The sequence below is a fragment of the Pygocentrus nattereri genome, chromosome 26, assembly GCF_015220715.1.
Source record: "Pygocentrus nattereri isolate fPygNat1 chromosome 26, fPygNat1.pri, whole genome shotgun sequence".
Classification (NCBI taxonomy): domain Eukaryota; kingdom Metazoa; phylum Chordata; class Actinopteri; order Characiformes; family Serrasalmidae; genus Pygocentrus; species Pygocentrus nattereri.
The window spans coordinates 27,745,489-27,764,876 of record NC_051236.1 but is presented as its reverse complement, the minus strand read 5'-3'; the positions used below and the strand labels follow the sequence as shown (position 1 = coordinate 27,764,876).

Below are 19,388 nucleotides of genomic sequence, written 5' to 3'. Positions count from 1 at the left end.
TGGCATGGGGAGGGGGTAGATGCGGCTACCAGAACCCAGCCTGCCATTAGAGGGCTGACCCACCACTCAAAACCACTAGTACAACACTTGAGCTGTTCCAGCAGCTTCCCTGTTGGGTGGGACCAGGCTCAGGGGTTGGACGCATGTGCTTGCCCCTCTATGACTGCCTGCTGTAGGTGATTATGGCATTAATGTGATTTCAACTTGTGGTTGGCCGATAATGGGGCAAATGCTTAGCCTGTTGCACCACTCTGGTACTCCTGTTTATAAGTCTAAAGTTCCAAGGACGCCTACATGTACGAAAGGTTTCCTACTTTGTGATGAAGACTCGTTTTCATTTAAAGTACATAACCTGGCTGAATTAAAAGTTTAAGTTGATGGAACATCAAAGAAGTTTTATTCTTCTATTAACTTACTATTCGATGTGCAGTGAACACAGTAAGCAGCCACAAATCATTTTAAACTAAATCTGAAATAAAGTACAAACTAGGATATGCAGTCATGTTCCTAGTGCTGAAGCAGACTGAGCTGAACTAACTAAAATTCAAATTTAAAACAGATCTGAATTTAAACCACCCTGATAATCAATCAATGTGACAATCATTTAAACCATAAACGACTGTCAGGTAACTCATGTCTTTGCCAGAAGTGGCCCAGATTGCCAGATTGGCACATATGGGTGAAATAAGCTTTTTATTGTGGGTCACTTTTGGCTCATGTGCAGTTTGCCAGTGCCGACCATGGGCCAGGCGTGCCATATCTCTGCTAGAAATGGCCCAGATCTGTAAACTATCTTGGACAGAGCTTTTGGATTTAATTAGGCTTGACCTACTGTAATGATGCAAGGTACCCCTTAGCACATTACCACTATAAATGACTGTAGACATACTTACCTGTTCTAACATGCACTGCTCATACTCACCTGCAGGTCCTAAAAGAGTATTGCTTGTGACTCCTGGGCTTTTACTTACCTGGGCGAGTCCACCCTCTGTAGTAGAGGAGGGGAGTGAGAACCGGTAAATACAAAGAGAAAAGTGAATCATGTGAACATTGCAAATAACAGTGATTGATTACTGTTTCTATGGCCTTGTATTTTGATGGCCATGTATAATGTTGTACCATATTCATTTCAGCATGTAAATATGAAATGTATGGTTTATTTTCCTACCTGTGGGGGGGATGGAATAGCTTGGGGGAGGAGCTACCTGTATATATACGGCTCCGTAACCACAGTTAGGGAGTTCTTCTTCCCCTTTGGTAGCAGTGCTTGACTGCACCTGTTTGTAAGGATTATTTGCGTGACTAGACTTATGTGACTTTGCAGCCACAGTCTAATTACCTCTGTTGATTGAGGTTGCTTGGGGTTTTTTTTTTTTTTTTTGGTTTTTTTGTTTTAAAAGTGCGCCTGTAAATACACAGTTGTGGCAGAATAAAAGGTGACTGGTTAAAAAAAAGAACTTCTCTACTCCTGCCCCTTTCTTTTTCAGTGCCTAGCTGCTTGCCCTACTCTACCCATAAGACATACCATTTTTATTCCTTTGGGGTAATAGTAGCCACGCTTTATCGCACCTGCATGCTTGAATTTAATGGCTGATAAAGGTAACAGAGGTCACCCAGCTGCAGTCTCTGTGATCAACAATACACTGTCGCAGTGACTCTGGCCAGCGTTCGCCTTCTTTCTGAGGAAAAAGGTAAAACAGTGCTTTTCTGTTTAAATGGAAGGTATGAGATTGTAATATGTCTGTACTCTTTGTCTAACTCCTTGACTAATAGTCTATAATGTAATAGCTGGATCTAACATGTCTAACGAGAAATGGAAACTAATATTTACCCAGTTATTTAGCCTCATGATCATGTCATGTTTGTTGGCTATAATTAGTGGTTTTCACTGTTAGGTTTTTTTTTTTTTTTTACAGAACTTTTCCTTTAATTTTTTTTTAAATGGCTTTAAAATCACCGGTGGAAGCAGACAGAGCTGTGTATGCCTTAGTTAATGTTCAAATGTTCTGCAGTTGTTTGCTTTGTTTCTCTAACTGAACATGGAGGATTCTAATCTATAGCCAAGCTTCTCTAGACAGAAGCTGAAACAGTAGATCTCCTTCTGAAAGATCAGCGTATCCGCATTGTATATGTTTACTAACGTAAAAGGAACAATGTGTTTCATTTGTAGTAGAGATATTTAGGTTGCTTGTGTGAAAACATACATTTTGTGAAACTATAATTTTTTAAATACATTTTAAAATAATTTTGCAAAAAACAGTGTTAGGTTGTTTAGAAATCTATTCTTACCAGGCAGAGGAAAAAAAAAAAAATCACCTATGATTTTTCTATCTCTCTGTTTCTGGCAGTAGTAGGTTTATGTCAAGAGTTAGTATGTTGACAAAAATTACTTGATTGGGTCAAAATAATGACTTTGTATCTCGACAATTTTTTATATATATATATATATAAAATAAATAATGCTCAAAAAAATAAAGGGAACACAGCACCCAGCAGCAGGACCGCTACCTCCGCCTTTGTGCAAGGAGGAACAGGAGGAGCACTGCCAGAGCCCTGCAAAATGACCTCCAGCAGGCCACAAATGCGCATGTGTCTGCACAAACGGTTAGAAACCGACTCCATGAGGATGGTATGAGGGCCCGACGTCCACAGATGGGGGTTGTGCTCACAGCCCAACACCGTGCAGGACGCTTGGCATTTGCCAGAGAACACCAGGATTGGCAAATTCACCACTGGCGCCCTGTGATCTTCACAGATGAAAGCAGGTTCACACTGAGCACATGTGACCGACGTGACAGAGTCTGGAGACGCCGTGGAGAGCGATCTGCTGCCTGCAACATCCTTCAGCACGACTGGTTTGGCAGTGGGTCAGTAATGGTGTGGGGTGGCATTTCTTTGGAGGGCCGCACAGCCCTCCATGTGCTCGCCAGAGGTAGCCTGACTGCCATTAGGTACCGTGATGAGATCCTCAGACCCCTTGTGAGACCATATGCTGGTGCGGTTGGCCCTGGGTTCCTCCTAATGCAGGACAATGCTAGACCTCATGTGGCTGGAGTGTGTCAGAAGTTCCTGCAAGATGAAGGCATTGAAGCTATGGACTGGCCCGCCCGTTCCCCAGACCTGAATCCGATTGAGCACATCTGGGACATCATGTCTCGCTCCATCCACCAACACCACGTTGCACCACAGACTGTCCAGGAGTTGGCGGATGCTTTAGTCCAAGTCTGGGAGATCCCTCAGGAGACCATCCGCCACCTCATAAGGAGCTGCCCAGGCCTTGTAGGGAGGTCATACAGGCACGTGGAGGCCACACACAACACTGAGCCTCATTTTGACTTGTTTTAAGGACATCACATCAAAGTTGGATCAGCCTGTCATGTGTTTTTCCACTTTAATTTTGTGTGTGACTCCAAATCCAGGCCTCCATTGGTTAATAACTTTGATTTCCATTGATGATTTTTGTGATTTTGTTGTCAGCACATTCAACTTCGTACAGAACAAAGTATTCAATGAGAATATTTCATTCATTCAGATCTAGGATGTGTTATTTGAGTGTTCCCTTTATTTTTTTGAGCAGTGTATATAAGACACTTTCTTAATTTAAAAACTCGCAAATAATTTTAACAATCTTAAAATCCTGAGAAAATAAACAATTAAAGATCTACGTCATTATTGTTATTTTGAAATATTTGAGAAAATAATGAACTGTTTCAGGATAATAAGTTAATTTTTTGAGAAGTCAGTATTGTAAGAACATAAGCCCTTATTTCAAAATCCAAATATTTTCCCATACTGCTGCCAGAAACAGAAAAGGGGGAAAAACATTCTTAAGATACAGTTTTTTTTCCATCATCATCAAAAATTCAAAGTAAGGAAGGCAGAAGTGACTGACTGTCTGGCCCATAAGCTTTCTTACTTGCTTCCAAGGAATGTCCTAGTCGTTTCCATGCGAGGCTGCGAGTCAGAGTCTCTGAGTGGGCCTGGAGAACAGTACACCCTTCAGCTGTGCGAACGAGTGTTGTAGAACTGGATTGGGGACCCAGCCTGCTTTAACCTGCTCTCGACACTGGATGGCGCTGTTTGCGCCCTGCGGGCTTTTAGAGCGGGAGGAGCGCTAAGCTAATGCTTCCTGCATGAAGGATCTGTCTGAGCCGAGCTGGAGGGGGCCAGTGAATGATTGACCAGATAACCTACCGTCTTCTAAGAGTAAGTGACCCCGCTGAGCCCCGCAGCTCTGACGCGCTGCTTTCAGCCCCGTTCGTGATGAAATACGCGGCGTGCTGTATGTGATGCTCTCGTTATGGCGCTCGGCCGGACATGAGGGAGGATCAGTGAGTAAAGCCGCTTCACACGTGGACCACCGGCTCCGGTTCATGCAGCTGACCCTTTATTCCAGTTTATCTTATAACTGTGGTGAGAGCTGGCCGCACACACAGCAAGCAAACCCCCCTCTCGTTACTTGTGGGCAGGAGATGAGCCGTGTGGTTGACTCGCTCCAGTAACATCGACTGTAAACGCGCGTTATGGTGGAGTCTGAGCTGCGTTTGTTCTCATGGTGTCTCTCTCCCCGCTTCGTTTAGGTCATGTCCGAAAAGGCTGCTCCTCCGGTTGTTCCGGATCACAGTTCATGGGACAGAATTTCAGACCATGTGGGAGCAGATGCGGAGCTTGTGGCCGGGCCTGCTGTGGAGAGGTGAGACGGGCTGACTCATCAATGCGCTCTCCATCTGCTTTAACAGAATCCTGCCTTCCTCCAGCTTTAAGGCCTGAGTCTAATGGTTGTGTTTGGAAAAGTACATAAAATTTAAAGTCACGTGCTGTGCTTTTAATGGGCCCATATCATTAAAAATACACTTCATATAAGTTAAGAGATACTTTTTTTAATCCCACAGCCGGGGAAATCCCACCTCTGCATTTACCCCATCCATGAAGTGAAACACCACATACCCACTAGTTAATACACACACACTAGGGGGCAGTGAGCACACTTGCCCGGAGCGGTGGGCAGCCCTATCCACGGCCCCCGGGGAGCAGTTGGGGGTTAGGTGTCTTGCTCAAGGACGCCTCAGTCATGGACTGTTGGCGCTGGGGATTGAGGGCCAGCTCCCTAACCTCCAGGCAACAACTGCCCCCATGTCAACATGGGGTATAGTATGTAAACATTGCTAAAATTTCAAAACATGCTGTTCGTTCACCAGTCTATCTATGACAACTTAAGCTCCAAAAACAGACCATTTTGAATTATTAGTGACATCACAAAAACCCAACTCGAGTACATATACAGTTGCCCAATCAATCTACAGCCCCTTAAGCTCTGCCCATTTCCACTGAAGTTAACAGGAGTGTTTCTGCCTTTTTTACACGTTGCAATACAGGACAGCCAGGAGACATTCACCTTTTTGTTGTTTAATCTCTCCGCTGTTGTTCTTTAACGTCTCCCACGTTTTAGCTGTCACTCATATTTTCTGTCAAACTCCACATGTGCTTTATTGTGGTATTTCCTCAGTAATGTGGTATAATGTGGTATTTCCTCCTGTACAGGCCAGTTGTATGCAGGGATCTTGTTATTGTTGACCAGTGTATATTCACTCTGGTCTCAGCCTCTTAACTCTGTAGCTCTGTCAGAGTGATTGACTCCTCTATGGCTTCCCTCACAAGCTCCCTTCTTGCTCTGAGGGAGTTTTGAGGCGTGGCCTTGTCTAGGCAGTGGGTACTCAGGTGGTATTATGCAGCTTCCATTTCTTTACAATAATAATAACAGGTTAGGGCATGGCTAATACTTTTATTATGGCTAATAAAATTGCACATGCATAATAACTGATAATTACAGAGGTTGTTTTCCTTTTCAACCAGAATATATATGGACTTCAATGCCACAACACCTGTGGAACCTGAGGTGATCAGTGCGATTACAGAGGCTTTATGTGATGCTTGGGGGAACCCTAGCAGCACATATCTGCCAGGTATGTTCTCAGACTGCTCTCATGGACGCACACTGGACCTCTGGGACTCCGTGTAGAACAGATTTACCTATATATTCCAGTCTCTCTCCAGGTTTGAAAGCCAAAGGCATCATGAACCAGGCCAGAGACAGCATAGCTAGAATGGTTGGTGGAAAGGCATCAGATATCATATTTACCTCTGGTGGCACTGAGGTGAGGACCTGCACTGTTTAATTAAACCTCAGTCAAGTTTATCAGTTTCTGCACAGAGAGAGGAATGATATTGCCTCTAATGTTTCACTCTTTAACAGCAGTTGCTCCTGTTTCTCCCCGGATCTTCCTCAGGCTAATAATATGGTGTTCCATTCAGCGCTGGAACACTTCTGGAAGAGCAGAGCATCGGCTGAGGGAGGCCAGGAGGAGAACCACCAGCCGAATGGCAAGAAGGTCCTCCCTCACGTAATCACCTCCAACGTGGAGCATGACTCTATCAGACTCACAGCTGAACACCTGTTAAAAGTAGGCAAAGCAGGTAATGAGAAGGATTTACAGTGGATTACAAGAACTGTTTCTGTTAGATTTGAACTGCTTAATTCCTTAATTCTAGACTTAGGATTCCGTTTTTAATCCTGAAGCTTATTACTCAGCATGCACTGTGAATTCATTAACTACTATTATAAGTTATGTAGTCATAAGAGTGCATTTTGCATTTGTTCTGATGCTGCTTTGATTGGATTTTTGTTGTAGATGTCACTTTTCTACCCGTTTCCAAGGTGACGGGCCGGGTGGAGGTGGAGGATGTTATGGCAGCAATGCGTCCCAACACCTGCCTGGTGACAGTCATGCTGGCCAACAATGAGACAGGTGTCATTATGGTAAGTGGACTGCAGCACCAATCCTTTATGCCAGCTATTTTTGATTTGAGTTTCAGTGCATGCATGTTGTTGTTGTTATGCATGCACTATGCTGTTATACGCTTTACCCAGATGTTCAGCTTACGCTAATTGTCTTCACGTTCCGTTCAGCCGATTAAGGACATTTGTCAGAAGGTGAGGTCAGCAAAGAGGTCATCATCGTCTCCAAGAGTTCTGCTGCACACTGATGCCGCACAAGCCATTGGGAAGATAAGGGTGGATGCACAAGAGCTGGGGGTGGACTATATGACAATAGTTGGACACAAGGTAACCAATGGGATTGTCAAGGCCTAAAGCTGGAATCACACTAGACCTTTGCAGTTTGTGTTGCCTTGTGAAATGTGTATGACCGAGGCTGGTCAGGAGTTCGGTTGGCAAAAAAAATGAACCATGTCAGTACTGTTAGTAAGCTCGCTAACTCGCAGCCATAAATAGTAACAATGTAAATGTGAACATAATTATAAAATATACATAACACGGTTGGTACCAGTGGAGTGATTTTCCTTATAGGAAAAAATACATGGATGTATTTTTGTTATGTGAGAAATACATTTCAAATACATTGTTTCTAAAATGTATTCTATAGAAAAAAGTACATGAAGCAAGAAAAAAAACTTTTGCTCAAACTCTTTTGCACATTTTTAAATGTTTAACAAACATTTTATTTATGGGTGGTGTGCAGCTGTGGTTAGCCATGGAGCTGACATCGCAGTTAACATGCTGGCTATCTTCACCATTATGCATAAGACCATTATGCATTCACCATTTCATGTGTTGATTTAGATCCAGTGAGGAAGAGAGAGTAAAAGTTTCATGCTTAGAAATTGTTATTGGACACACATTTGCATGTCAATGTTCATCAAAGTTGAAATTTCGTGTTCAGTTTAAATTGCTGTGGAGTTCTGCTCTGCAAAATCAGCAGATCGCCGCGAATTCCATTTAAATTAATATACAGCTTGTGAAAAAAAACACTGTCAAATGCAAGTGTGACTGGACGTTAACTGTCTGCTGTTTGCCGTCTCTTTACACTACAAGTGGGTAATTCTACCTGTTGATCATGTGTTCCAGTTTTATGCTCCCCGAATTGGTGCCTTGTATGCGAATGGTCCTGGAGTGATGACCCCTGTTTACCCTTTGCTCTTTGGTGGAGGACAGGAGCGTAACTTCAGACCAGGGTATTGTATGGCTTTATTGCCCGGCACTGTAGTATCAGTGTTGTATAGCATTGCTATAAATTGAAACCCATAAATAATCAAATAAAACCAGATAATACTTGTTCCTCCCATCTTGTTTCTTAGGACAGAGAACACAGCGATGATTGCTGGTCTGGGGAAGGTGAACTCTGCCAATTGTCAATATTGTATTTTTTGAAAAAGGCCACTGACCGTATGACCACCACTGTGACTTGCATGTGACAAGGCTAGTGAACAGTGTTTCTGAAATGACTGAATCTGAGTCTCTGTGTTTTGAATATCTCCGCTCAGGCTGCAGAGTTGGTGACTGCAAACCTGGCAGAGTATGAGGCCCATCTCCTAGACACTAGACTTTACCTGGAACAAAAGCTACTGGTCAGTCCTAATAGTCTGTACAGTGTCAATTTACAGTGTGTCTCTTGTATTCACTGTTTATATGCATTAACTTTCAGGATGAGTGATGCTTAAGTGATGTTATGGATCTCTTCTATCTTTTTAGGCCACATTTGGAAAAGAGAAAGTTAGATTCAACAGCCATTTTCCCGGCACAGACACGCTGCCCAACACATGTAATGTGTCAATTTTGGGTCAAGGACTGCAAGGTGAGTGTCTTTAGTCATGTTCTCAGTCTTTCTCATTTTTTTTTTCTAATGAAAGCAATCTGCAGTCGAATGCAAATGTTTGTGCACCCCAGTCATGTTTCGTTGAGTTTTTAAAAGAAAATTAAAGTATCATCTGCTGAGAACACACTTCTGTGCATTTTGGTGCACAATTACAGTTTATCTGCATTTGACAATTTAACACTGTTTAACAAAGTGTGTTAAAGTGTCTACACACTCAAACTCACATATAACCATATTAAATTTAGATATTCAGTTGGTGTGAACCGTCTGGTTGAGAAGTATTCCAGATATTTTCCCTTTTTTTGTTTGGACAGTCTGAAATCTCGACCTTTGGGCTTGTAGCCATTTGTTTGGTTTCTGTCGAACGGGCTTTGGCAGTGATGCCCGGTCAATCAAATATTAGTGTATGAAATTAAAAAGATTCACCAATTAATTTAGTAAATGGTTTCTCACGTTGTGTGCTGATCGAAAGTGGCTCAGATCATGACCTCGACCATTTGTAAAACACAATAGCCGCACTGAATAATTGATCTGAGCTCCCCCTGTCATAGGTCACAGAGTGCTGTCCACGTGCAGGAGGTTACTGGCCAGTGTTGGTGCTGCCTGCCACTCAGACCGAGGAGATCAGTAAGTTGCCGGGGCTTGAACTTGCACACTCCAAGCACCTGTGCCATAGCTCTTATGGGGTTGGTATAAATTTTGTAACAGTAGGGTCAGACTGAGGTTGGCTAGTGCTGAATTAGTTAATGCAGAAAGGAACTTGATTCAACGAATATATTTCAGTTTGTTTGTAGGGATGAGTCAGAATTTTCAGTCTTAAGTCAAAAAAATGAATACAAATAGTAATGAATTAGCATTTTTGATAGGATAATTAGCTTCTTTCTTACATTATAAATGTATAATATAATAAATATACATGTATAATTATAATATTTTGGTGGAAAATGGATATTTTTCCCCACTTACCCCAAATTAGCTAAGACATGTTTGATGTCCAAATTTTCACGTTTTTTTCAGTGTAGAACTGGATTTGCCTGGCTAACACTCGCTTACTCTAACCCCGCGTTCAGCCTGGGAGCAACTTCTCACACCTTCTCGCTCAAATTGCTGGTCACTTAGCACTTGTAAGCGTATCTGAACTCGAGCTGTTTGTTGGCTGCCATGGTTTCGCTGATGGAAAGAATAAATTGTGCTCATGTTAAAGAAAAAAAAACTGATTGGTCTTTCCGATCACGGCCTGTTGGGAAAGTACTGCTGCCCTTTCTCCACCTCTAGTAGGAACAAATGTCTAGGAATCGATAAAGGTTTGTACTGTTTTACTTTGGCGCAGATTAAGTACTTAGCACCCAGCTCAGTTGCCATTGCTAATCACCACATCACTTTACTCCTGAAATACTTAAACATTGCTCAGCTTTATGCTGCTGATTGTGTCCACTTTGCGTAACCAACATTTATTCTGCCTCCTGTCGCTGGAAATCGCTAGTTCTTGTTGACGGTAAATAACCTTCAGCCACTCTGTCCCATTGCATCGCTGCTGGGATGAACGCAGGTTACAACAGTTTGGAGCTGCATATCGATAAATGATAAACCTACGTTCCATTTTGTGAGTAGTTTGATGCATTACTACCGATTTCTTACTGATGCGGACACCGATGAAGTCTGTGTATGTGGTGAACACCTTTCACTCATTCATTACAAGGAAAGTCTCCAGTGGAATATTCTAAAATCTACAGCTGTATCAATTACATATTTACAGATGATGCCTCAAAGAAGAGAATCTGAGGGAAGTGTGGTTTGTTGCTCACTTGCTGCCGTGCTGTACAGCTGGGATCAGAGCTGTTTCTTTAAGAACAGTGAGATTGCAGAACCGTATGCTCCTTACAATAATAACACCACTTTAACACTTTACTGTAGGGTCTGTTCATAAGGATACATGACAAGTTTGTCATGACAACTGAGATAAACCTACATAACTGATTATACATGCTTATTCCAGCAGGCGTCATCTGGCTTAAAGGCTACTTTAGCTGACTTTGATCAAAATTGTCAAATGTAACCTTTATAGCAGCTGATGTCTGTTGGAATAAACATTTATAAACGTAGGGTTGTGTTAGTTGTTAGGACAAGCTTATGTAGCTGTCATGTAGCCTTATGAACAGCACCCTACAGTAGTGTTACCACAGCTTCAAATATCATTCTTGCCTAAAATGCCCATCCTTATTCTGTCTTATCATTTGTAACTGTTCATACAATTATTAAAATGTAAAACTTTCGTTGGCTGCCTTTTTAAGAAACATAACTATTATGCCCACAAGTTTTTACAGTTTTACATTCATCTTCATTTTCTACCTAGTGTAGTGTAGTGCCAGCATGCCTTGCTGGAATTTACCCTGAGGGACAGTAAAATGATTCCCACTAATGACTGCTGCTATTGCTGGTGTTAATGCGCACCATTTCACATAACACTGAGTGTTGTTGGCTTCACTTCACTGTGTGCTCTACAGACCTTCACATATTCTGCTGAACTGTGGGATCCCGTACCATGTGGCAATAAATGCTCTGCGGATCAGCGTGGGCAAAGGGACATCTCGACAAGACGTGGACGCTGTAGTGGAGGACCTGCGAGACGCTGTGGAGCGACTGGAGCAGACGGACTAGCGCCTGTTTTCTGTGGCATCTCTCTTGTGGAGGCTGCACCACCACTCTGAGTGGAATCTGTATGCACTTGCTCGCATTGCTTTGAATTTTTTTTTTTTTATTGAACAGATAAAAAGGTCAAAGTATCATGGCTTGAAGTACCACACTTGCTCATGTGGCCAGCTGTTTGAACATTTTATGAATTTTAAAAATATTTAAACTGTTTGTATGTATATTGTTATCCCTCTCGTCAAAATACATTAAGTTATGGGGCTGCACTTCTATGATCCAAATGCACTGATTATTTAGGGGTGTGTGGCTTGAATGATGGTGAATTATTTATTTGACATACGTGTTCTTAAAGTGCACACTGTGGGTTTAAAAATCTTAAGGGAGCATAGATCCAGTCTTATTGTATCAAAGCAGTAATAGCTGTGTGTGTTGCACTGAAGATCTCTTATAGGTGTAGCAAACGAACAGCGAGGTATTGCTGAGGGACTTCAGCTGCTTTCATGTCCTGATGATGAGCTGTTCTTTCATCATTAAATATTACAAGCTTCAACCAATCTGTGCCAGTCTAATCCCTTGTTCTCTTTGTAGATGACACTGCTTGGGCTATTCAGAGGAGCATGAATATTTAACGTGAGTTGTAAAAACCTAGAGTTAACCCTCTCCGTGCCTCCATGCGCTGGTCCTCACGTGTCTTCAGACTCTGGCTATCGTGTTGCTTAAGTTTCCGGTAGGCCTGTGTTGCTCAGTCCAGCCATGTGTGGTGGCATGTGTCTGTCTGGGCACAAAGGCCGTGCTGGGCCGTGAGCGACTGTGCTTTTGTGCCGTACCTGGGCTCCTTTCATTACCTTTACAGCTCACTGGGCCTGACCTGCTCCTCTGCGCCCTCCACACACACATACACACGTACGCCTGGCTGCCAGCTGGCAGTATCTGTGGTGTCGTCTTCCACCAGCCATGCTAGTATGTGCATGCGGTCAAGGTAGGCTGAGCTTCTCTTTCGACTGGATGCAGCCGGCCAGTGTTGGTGGGTAGAGGCAGGAGCGTGATGGTGCTCCACAAGGCTATAGCTTATGCCTGTGTAGGGGACATTGTGAGCCTAAAGGAGCTGGCCACAGCTGGACTTATGATGGAGGCCATCGTGGACGCCCAGGGGGCGGGGCCTGTCCATCATGCAGCTCGTTGCGGTCAGCTGGACTGTTTGCGCTTCCTGGTGACCGAGGCAGGATTGGCAGCTAATAGCAAGGCCTTGAACGGGGCCACACCTGTCCACGACGCAGCCGCCACTGGACACATGCGGGAACTGCAGTGGCTGGTGCAGAGTGCAGGATGCAGTGTGCAGGTGAGGTGAAGAGTTTGTGGGCAGGGTGAATGCCTGATATTAGGGGTGTAACTCTCAATACCGATTCTTTAGAAGTCATTTGGGTGCATTAAGAAATCTCACATTTCACCACAATTCAGTTCATTTGATATGGTATAAGTTTTTAGCACTGAATGCACAGATCACACTAACAGAACTATTAGTGGACTATAAAGGACTATAAACAGTGGAAACAATACAGTAACTTTGTCATTATTTTTGAATTTTTTTGTTTGAGTATGTAAAAATTCATTTGCAGCCCAATATTTTTATTTTGGCCGAATGTTTTTCTTTTACTCAATATTATTAAAATTGGTCACTTCCAGTACATCCGTGCATTTTTACAAATACCTGATATTGTCTAATGGACTATATTGAAAAGATCATGTTGAAAGTACTGTCATTTATTGTATGAGGCATTTTGCAAGCAACCCTACCTGTGTAAAATACACGTGACATTTCTCTGATGGTTTGCAGGTTCAGACCACATCTTGCAGTGTTGACCACATCAGTGATTGCAGTAGGAAATGCAGTAGGAGGGGAGAGGTCTCTGAGAACTTTGGAAGGAGTTCTGCTTAATCCTAGAGACTGGCCCCCACCCCACAGGGGCCGAGAGATAGGACTAATGAACAGGGAGGCGGAGAGATGGTGGGGTGTTAAAACTTGTTAGATGGCATGTTAAATAGGAGGAGCATCAGGAACATTAGGTTGTATGTTTATTAACACTGGAACATTGACTAAATGTCTGTAGCAGTAGTTTATAACTATTATTCATTTGTTTTGCTCCTGTTAGTTCTGCAGATTTTATTGCTGTTATAATCGGATCCACCCGATTCCTCCATTCTGATACTTCTGAAAGTGCCCCTAAAATTTAATCATTTAAACCAGATCAAATAATCTACATTGAATAAGAAATTAATAAATGTTTTATTTGTTATCGTTATGGCTAACATGTTACTAAAAGTTGCTTAGGAGCATCCAGCACAACCTTTTCCCCATATTCTCAATTTAGTGATGAATATGTGGAATGATGAGATTGAAGAGGGGCAAGAGGGTCACAATTTCCACAGTGTGCCTTTTCCTTTGAGAACAGGCAAGCAGCAAGGCCGGGGCCATCAATGACCACTGATAACCTGTGGGGTTCTTGGAGTGTTGTCCCATTTCGTGGAGGACGATTTCAACCACTAATTGTAATTGAGTTACAAGGGGCAAGGTGACACTCAAAAACAAGGGATAGGGGTAAAAATAGGAAATGATATTGGGTCTAAATATGTGAACAGATTGCAGTGAGAAGAGGCAAAAAAATTGGCTCTAGCTTAAATTTGTCATTTTAAATAAACATCAATTAATGCAACTTCTAAATGCTGAGCAGTGCAAATGAGACAGTGCACTAGTTATGCTACCACCAGAGGTCATAAGGAAGGAGAGAGGTCAGTGGTCGGAATAAGAATGGGATAGCTCATAACTCTCAACCTGGCATCTGTTTGAGAAGAAAAGTCCTGCAGATCAATAATAAAAAAAAAAACTAATAAATTACACTGCAAACCTGGAAAAAAAAAATCTGGGGAGGCTAGATCCGTAAACAATTCTACAGTGAACTGGGTTGAGCCCTGGATATTTACAGGCTCAGCCAACACCCCTGCTGGAGCAAGAACCAGATACGTTAAACTAGATATCAACAAGGCTGTTGTATTGTGTTGATTGTAAAGTAATGCAGTTGTGAAGCATTTCTGAACAGAACGGAATTCAAACATTCCGTGTTTAACTATTACAGAATTTATGGATAAATGGTGGGGAATGAGTTCCAGTGTAACTGTAAGTCTGTCTTGAAATCGATTGTGACGTTTACTTTGTGAAAGCCAGCATTTAACGATCAATGGTAAAGCAATTTGTTTCTGATGGAACCTTACATCCTTATTTCCTTCAGCACACGGTGAGCTCATGTACCAAACAACACTAGCATTGGTCAGTTCCACCTGTTCTAAGTATAGGCCTTTACATAATTCGGAAAATGGTTAGGGTCAACTGCTGCAGGACAGTGTAAACGGTGTGCTTACATCACCCCCTCTCTTTCCGTATGCTCTTTGTCCAGTAGAGTTGCATGACCGCTCTAATCAGGAGCAGATGGGGTGGAGGGGTCTCACTCTACCCTCCAACGCTTGAGCTGTTTACTGAGCAACCCACGGCCCACAGCAGTCCTCCGGGACCTTGCTGCAGCTCTCTCTCACACTAATGCAAACCGGCTCTCTTAACCTCAACAACCCCTTGATCAAATTTATGGCCAGCTGGGTTGTATTAAAGTACATGTTTAAGTGCCTTGTTATCATTCACTAAAGCGATAACATTATTCCAAGTTGGTGGCCTTACTGGAGTTTGTCAGAGAGATGTTGGTGAGGGCTTTTTTGTTTTTTTTGGTTGTTTGAATTTTTTTTTCTCTCTCTGACAGTACATGCCAACATGAGGTCAAAGTTATATGAGGGCTGAATAATTAATGGACAGATGAACATTTTCCTTTACCTGATTAAATAAATGTGCCTGACCTAATTTGATTAGACTGGTGGAGTAGAGCTGTGGTGGCCAGTTTGGTGATTTGGTTTGCAGAAATGTGACTGAATGCACACTACAAGCAGTTGCTATGGTTCTGTTGTGAGGTGACATCAGTATATGATCTTTTTGTATCTGAATGTTCTTTTCAGTTTGTAGTTATGATACCGATCAAATAATAGCATAAATATTGGAACATGTTACAGCCTGTTGAATGATTTCTTGGTTTGCACAGTCCAATATACTCACCAAACACTTGTGTACGCCTATCATAGAGGTACACTGTTACAGACTGTAGCCCATCTGTGGTCATGCACATTTTATCACCATTTCTCTACCCCGTTTATCATTGGTCAGTTTCTGTCCGCAGGGCCGCTGTTGAGCAGATATTATTTGGGTGGTGGACCGTTCTCAGTACAACAGTGACCCTGATGTGCCTTGGTAGAATGTGCTAGGTTGAGAGTTCATGCCATGGTTGCTCTGCCATACTATGACTTCAAAATATAATGATACTAATAGCAGAGCATCTTATTTTCAGGAGCAAGATGCTGCAGGAACCACTGCGCTCCACCTCGCTGCTCGGTTCGGAAGAGTGGAGGTGGTCAGTTGGCTGCTGGCCTTTGGGGGTGGGGCAGAGCAGGAGACTGACTGTGGGGCTCTTCCTGCACACTATGCTGCTGCAAGGGGTGACCTTACCTGCCTGAAACTTCTGATTGGCCAAGCTCCAGGGTAGGAAACCTCCCAAAGCTAACCTCACTACATATATGTTATCCGTCCAAAGGTTTATAGACATCTGCCTGTTAATAGGGAGTTTGTCCCCTTTTGATTTTGTAAAAGCCTCTACTCTTTATATTAGTTATTGGGACATAGCTGTGAAGATGTGATTGCATTCAGCCAAAAGAGCATTCCACCTCCATTGAAATAGCTGCTCCTAATCACTCAACCTTCATCCGACATGCTACCACTGCTGCTGCAGTTTCACCAACGGACATCCCTGATGGAAAGGACATTGTAAAACAATGATGTGATATCACATATGGCTTACAGAAAGTTTCTGTGTTAGTGACAGATTTAGCCAACTCTGAGTTAATTGGACAGTTCTGTCCTCACTAAAGTAATTTAAGATCAATTGGACATGATGCACATTACAGATTGTAACAATGTGCCATGTCAGTGCCATATTCAGTTATATTTGACACTGTCAATGTTCACATGATTAACTGACAGTAAAAGAGACACAGCTTTTAAATGTGTTTCCCCAAAATTGACTACAGAATGATGTCACCACAACAAAGTAGTGCTGCTACCAAGACATGGGCTTTGTAGTTTTTTACAATTGTATTTTAATTTTCACAGTTACGTGCTGTTATATTGTATTTGTAGCTAATGTGCTGGTATGGTCTCAAAATGCTTGTTTCACAACAGTTTCAATGTTAAGTGATTCTTAATCTGTTTTCAAGGCAGATCCCTTATTTCTTAATGGTGGAAATAAATGGTGACTCAAACTGTTTTAAACGCAACCAGCAGATGGTGTAAGTCTGCACTTTTCCTCCCCATACTGTGCTCTGCTGGGGTTGTTGTTGAGCTCTCCTCCACTGTACAGTGTCCACCTACCCCTCAGTGAAAGCAGTGGTCAGTAGCATAGGAGTAAAATATAGGAGTAAAATACAGGGTATGACACGTTTCTTTTTTTTTTTACTCTTCAGAGTTATCCGAAGAGCTTGACAGACTGATTTTATGTGACAAGACCACATCAGAAATCAATAAAAATTGCTTTTTTGACATTTAGACTGTATATTTGTATTCAGTCTAATTACTACTAACTGTGAAGGATGGAGTTTATACATTTTATCTTTGTTTAGTATTTTATATATATATATATATATATATATATATATATATATATATATATATATATATATATATATATATATATATATATATATATAATATGTATATATATATAATATGTATATATATATTAGTAACAAGTAACAAACTGTGAAAAAAACTTAATTACTTGCTTGTTAATTCTCTTGTTACTTCTTCTCTTTATATTGAGTGCCTTGTTGTCCCTTTACTGCTGTAACACTGAGAATTTCCCTGTTGTGGGACTACTAAAGGATTATCTTATCTACCTTATCTTATCTGATTGTTGCCATACCTGCACAGAATAAACATGTGCATAGCAGTGCATTGTATCATATTCATATGAATAATTTTGGTTAAATTGGGCGATTAAAAACGGTGGTTGGTTAGTGTAGTGGGTAACACCTCTGCCTTCTACACTGTAGACTGGGGTTCAATCCCCACCTGGGCAAACACCCTACACTATACCAATGACAGTCCTTGGGCAAGACTCCTAACACAGTCTTGGCCTGCCTGTGTAAAATGATCAAAGTGTGAGTCGCTCTGGATAAGAACGTCAGCCAAATGCCAGAAATGTAAATGTAAACAAAAACTGGTGAGTTATTCAAAGTGTTATTCATTATGTTGTCAAATCTGTCTTCATGTCCTAGCCCTCTGTAGCTTTACAGAAACCTTAGGGCAGTTTAGAGAGGAGGCTTGTAGGCCATTTAACCTCTGTATTCTCTGGTCATCCTCAGGTGTCCTGCAGGAACTGCAGTCCATGAGTGATGTAACAGGAAGTTGGAGATTGGCACATCATGGCATGTCCTGATCTTGTGCAATTCGTTTTAGTGCTGTTATTTGATTTTGCTTCTCTGTGCTGTCACTCTGGAGGAACAGACGTGAATAATCATGAGATTTCCTATCATTATTTCATCTTTAAAGCCACATGAGCTTTCAGCATTTAACAAAAACAGGCAGTTCAGAGACAAAACAGGTTTTGTGTCTGAACTTTGCATGTTTACTGACATTAGTTATTCATTTATTCAGGATTAGATATAAGATGTTCAACTTGGATTAGTAAGGGGAAAGTCACAGGGAAAGAAAGTAAAAACAGTTCCCAAAGATGGAGGTCAAAAAATGATTAAAAGTTCAAAAAAGTGGGACTTTTAACAGCCATGCAAGACCTGGTAGACCATCAACACTGTCACCATCACATAAATAATACTTAAAGCTTTCATCTTTGAGAGAGAGGAGAACATCAATATCCACTCTTACTTCAGATATGAAAAAACCCATAGGTGTTTCTGTCCATCCTTCCACTGTGAGAAGACAACTCAACACTGAGTCTAAAGGGATGTGTAGCTGTAAAGAAGTTAAGTTTTGTATAGACAAAAAAAAATGCAAACCTTAACATTGACTGCATTTGGAATTGCTTGGAATTTGCGAAGCAGGAAATTAATCAAAGTCTAAGACTAAAATATGGAGAGTTCTTTGAAAACCTAAATAGAAGCTGTAATAAAGGCCGACTTTCACTGCGAATTTTGTTTTTTTGAAATGTTGTTGAGGCTTCTTGCGTCTAATATATATATTTATATGACATTATGACATTGTAATCTGTGGTGAGAGTAGAGAGCAGGTGGAAGAGAATCTGGAGAGGTGGAGGTTTGCACTGGAGAGGAGAGGAATGAAGGTCAGTAGAGACAAGACAGAATACATGTGTGTGAATGAGAGGAAGGCAGGGGGAAAGGTGAAGATGCAAGGAGTAGAGGTCGTAAAGGTGGATGACTTCAAATATCTTGGGTCAACCATCCAGAGCAATGGACAGTGTAGAAAAGAGGTGAAGAAGAGGGTGCAGGCAGGATGGAGTGGGTGGAGACGGGTATCAGGGCTGATGTGTGACAGAAGGATAGCAGCAAGAGTGAAAGGGAAGGTTTACGAGACAGTAGTGCGTCCTGCTATGATGTTTGGTTTGGAGACTGTGGCTCTGTCTAAAAGACAGGAGGCTGAGCTGGAGGTGGCGGAGATGAAGATGCTGAGATTTTCGTTGGGAGTGACGAGGCTGGACAAGATTAGAAATGAGCAGATCAGAGGGACAGTGAAGGTGGAGCAGTTTGGAGATAAAGCCAGAGAGGCCAGGTGGAGATGGTTTGGACATGTGTTGAGGAGGAATAGTGGATATATTGGTCAAAGAATGTTGGACATGGAGCTGCCGGGTAGAAGGAGAAGAGGTAGACCTCAAAGGTTTATGGATGTAGTGAAGGTGGACATGGAGATGGTTGGTGTGAAAGTAGAGGAGGCATTGGATAGGGCAAGAT

The 19,388-nt window shown here is 42.1% G+C and overlaps 2 protein-coding genes across 4 annotated transcripts in view; both read left to right on the top strand.

Annotated features, from left to right (window-relative positions):
• Positions 1–1,609: 1,609 nt before the first annotated feature.
• Positions 1,610–11,871, top strand: scly (selenocysteine lyase). Of its 3 annotated transcripts, none has more exons than XM_017697994.2 (13): positions 1,610–1,691; positions 4,581–4,693; positions 5,854–5,963; positions 6,055–6,155; positions 6,288–6,474; positions 6,690–6,817; positions 6,968–7,123; positions 7,925–8,031; positions 8,155–8,191; positions 8,341–8,424; positions 8,549–8,651; positions 9,224–9,299; positions 11,177–11,871. In XM_017697994.2, exons 2-13 carry the CDS (start codon positions 4,584–4,586, stop codon positions 11,328–11,330), a joined length of 1,353 nt encoding a protein of 450 aa, XP_017553483.2. In that variant the 5' UTR covers positions 1,610–1,691; positions 4,581–4,583; the 3' UTR covers positions 11,331–11,871. The 3 variants fall into 3 exon arrangements, with proteins under 3 accessions (XP_017553483.2, XP_037390683.1, XP_017553481.2); XM_037534786.1 differs by lacking the exon at positions 1,610–1,691 and adding an exon at positions 4,057–4,206; XM_017697992.2 differs by lacking the exon at positions 1,610–1,691 and adding an exon at positions 4,195–4,331.
• A 95-nt stretch (positions 11,872–11,966) lies between these two features.
• Positions 11,967–19,388, top strand: part of espnla (espin like a) — a 33,002-nt gene continuing 25,580 nt past the window's right edge. Inside the window, exons 1-2 of the mRNA XM_017697991.2 lie at positions 11,967–12,660; positions 15,761–15,951. Coding sequence (XP_017553480.2) covers positions 12,367–12,660; positions 15,761–15,951 — 485 coding nt within the window. The 5' untranslated portion in view covers positions 11,967–12,366. The remainder of the gene's footprint in view (positions 12,661–15,760; positions 15,952–19,388) is intronic.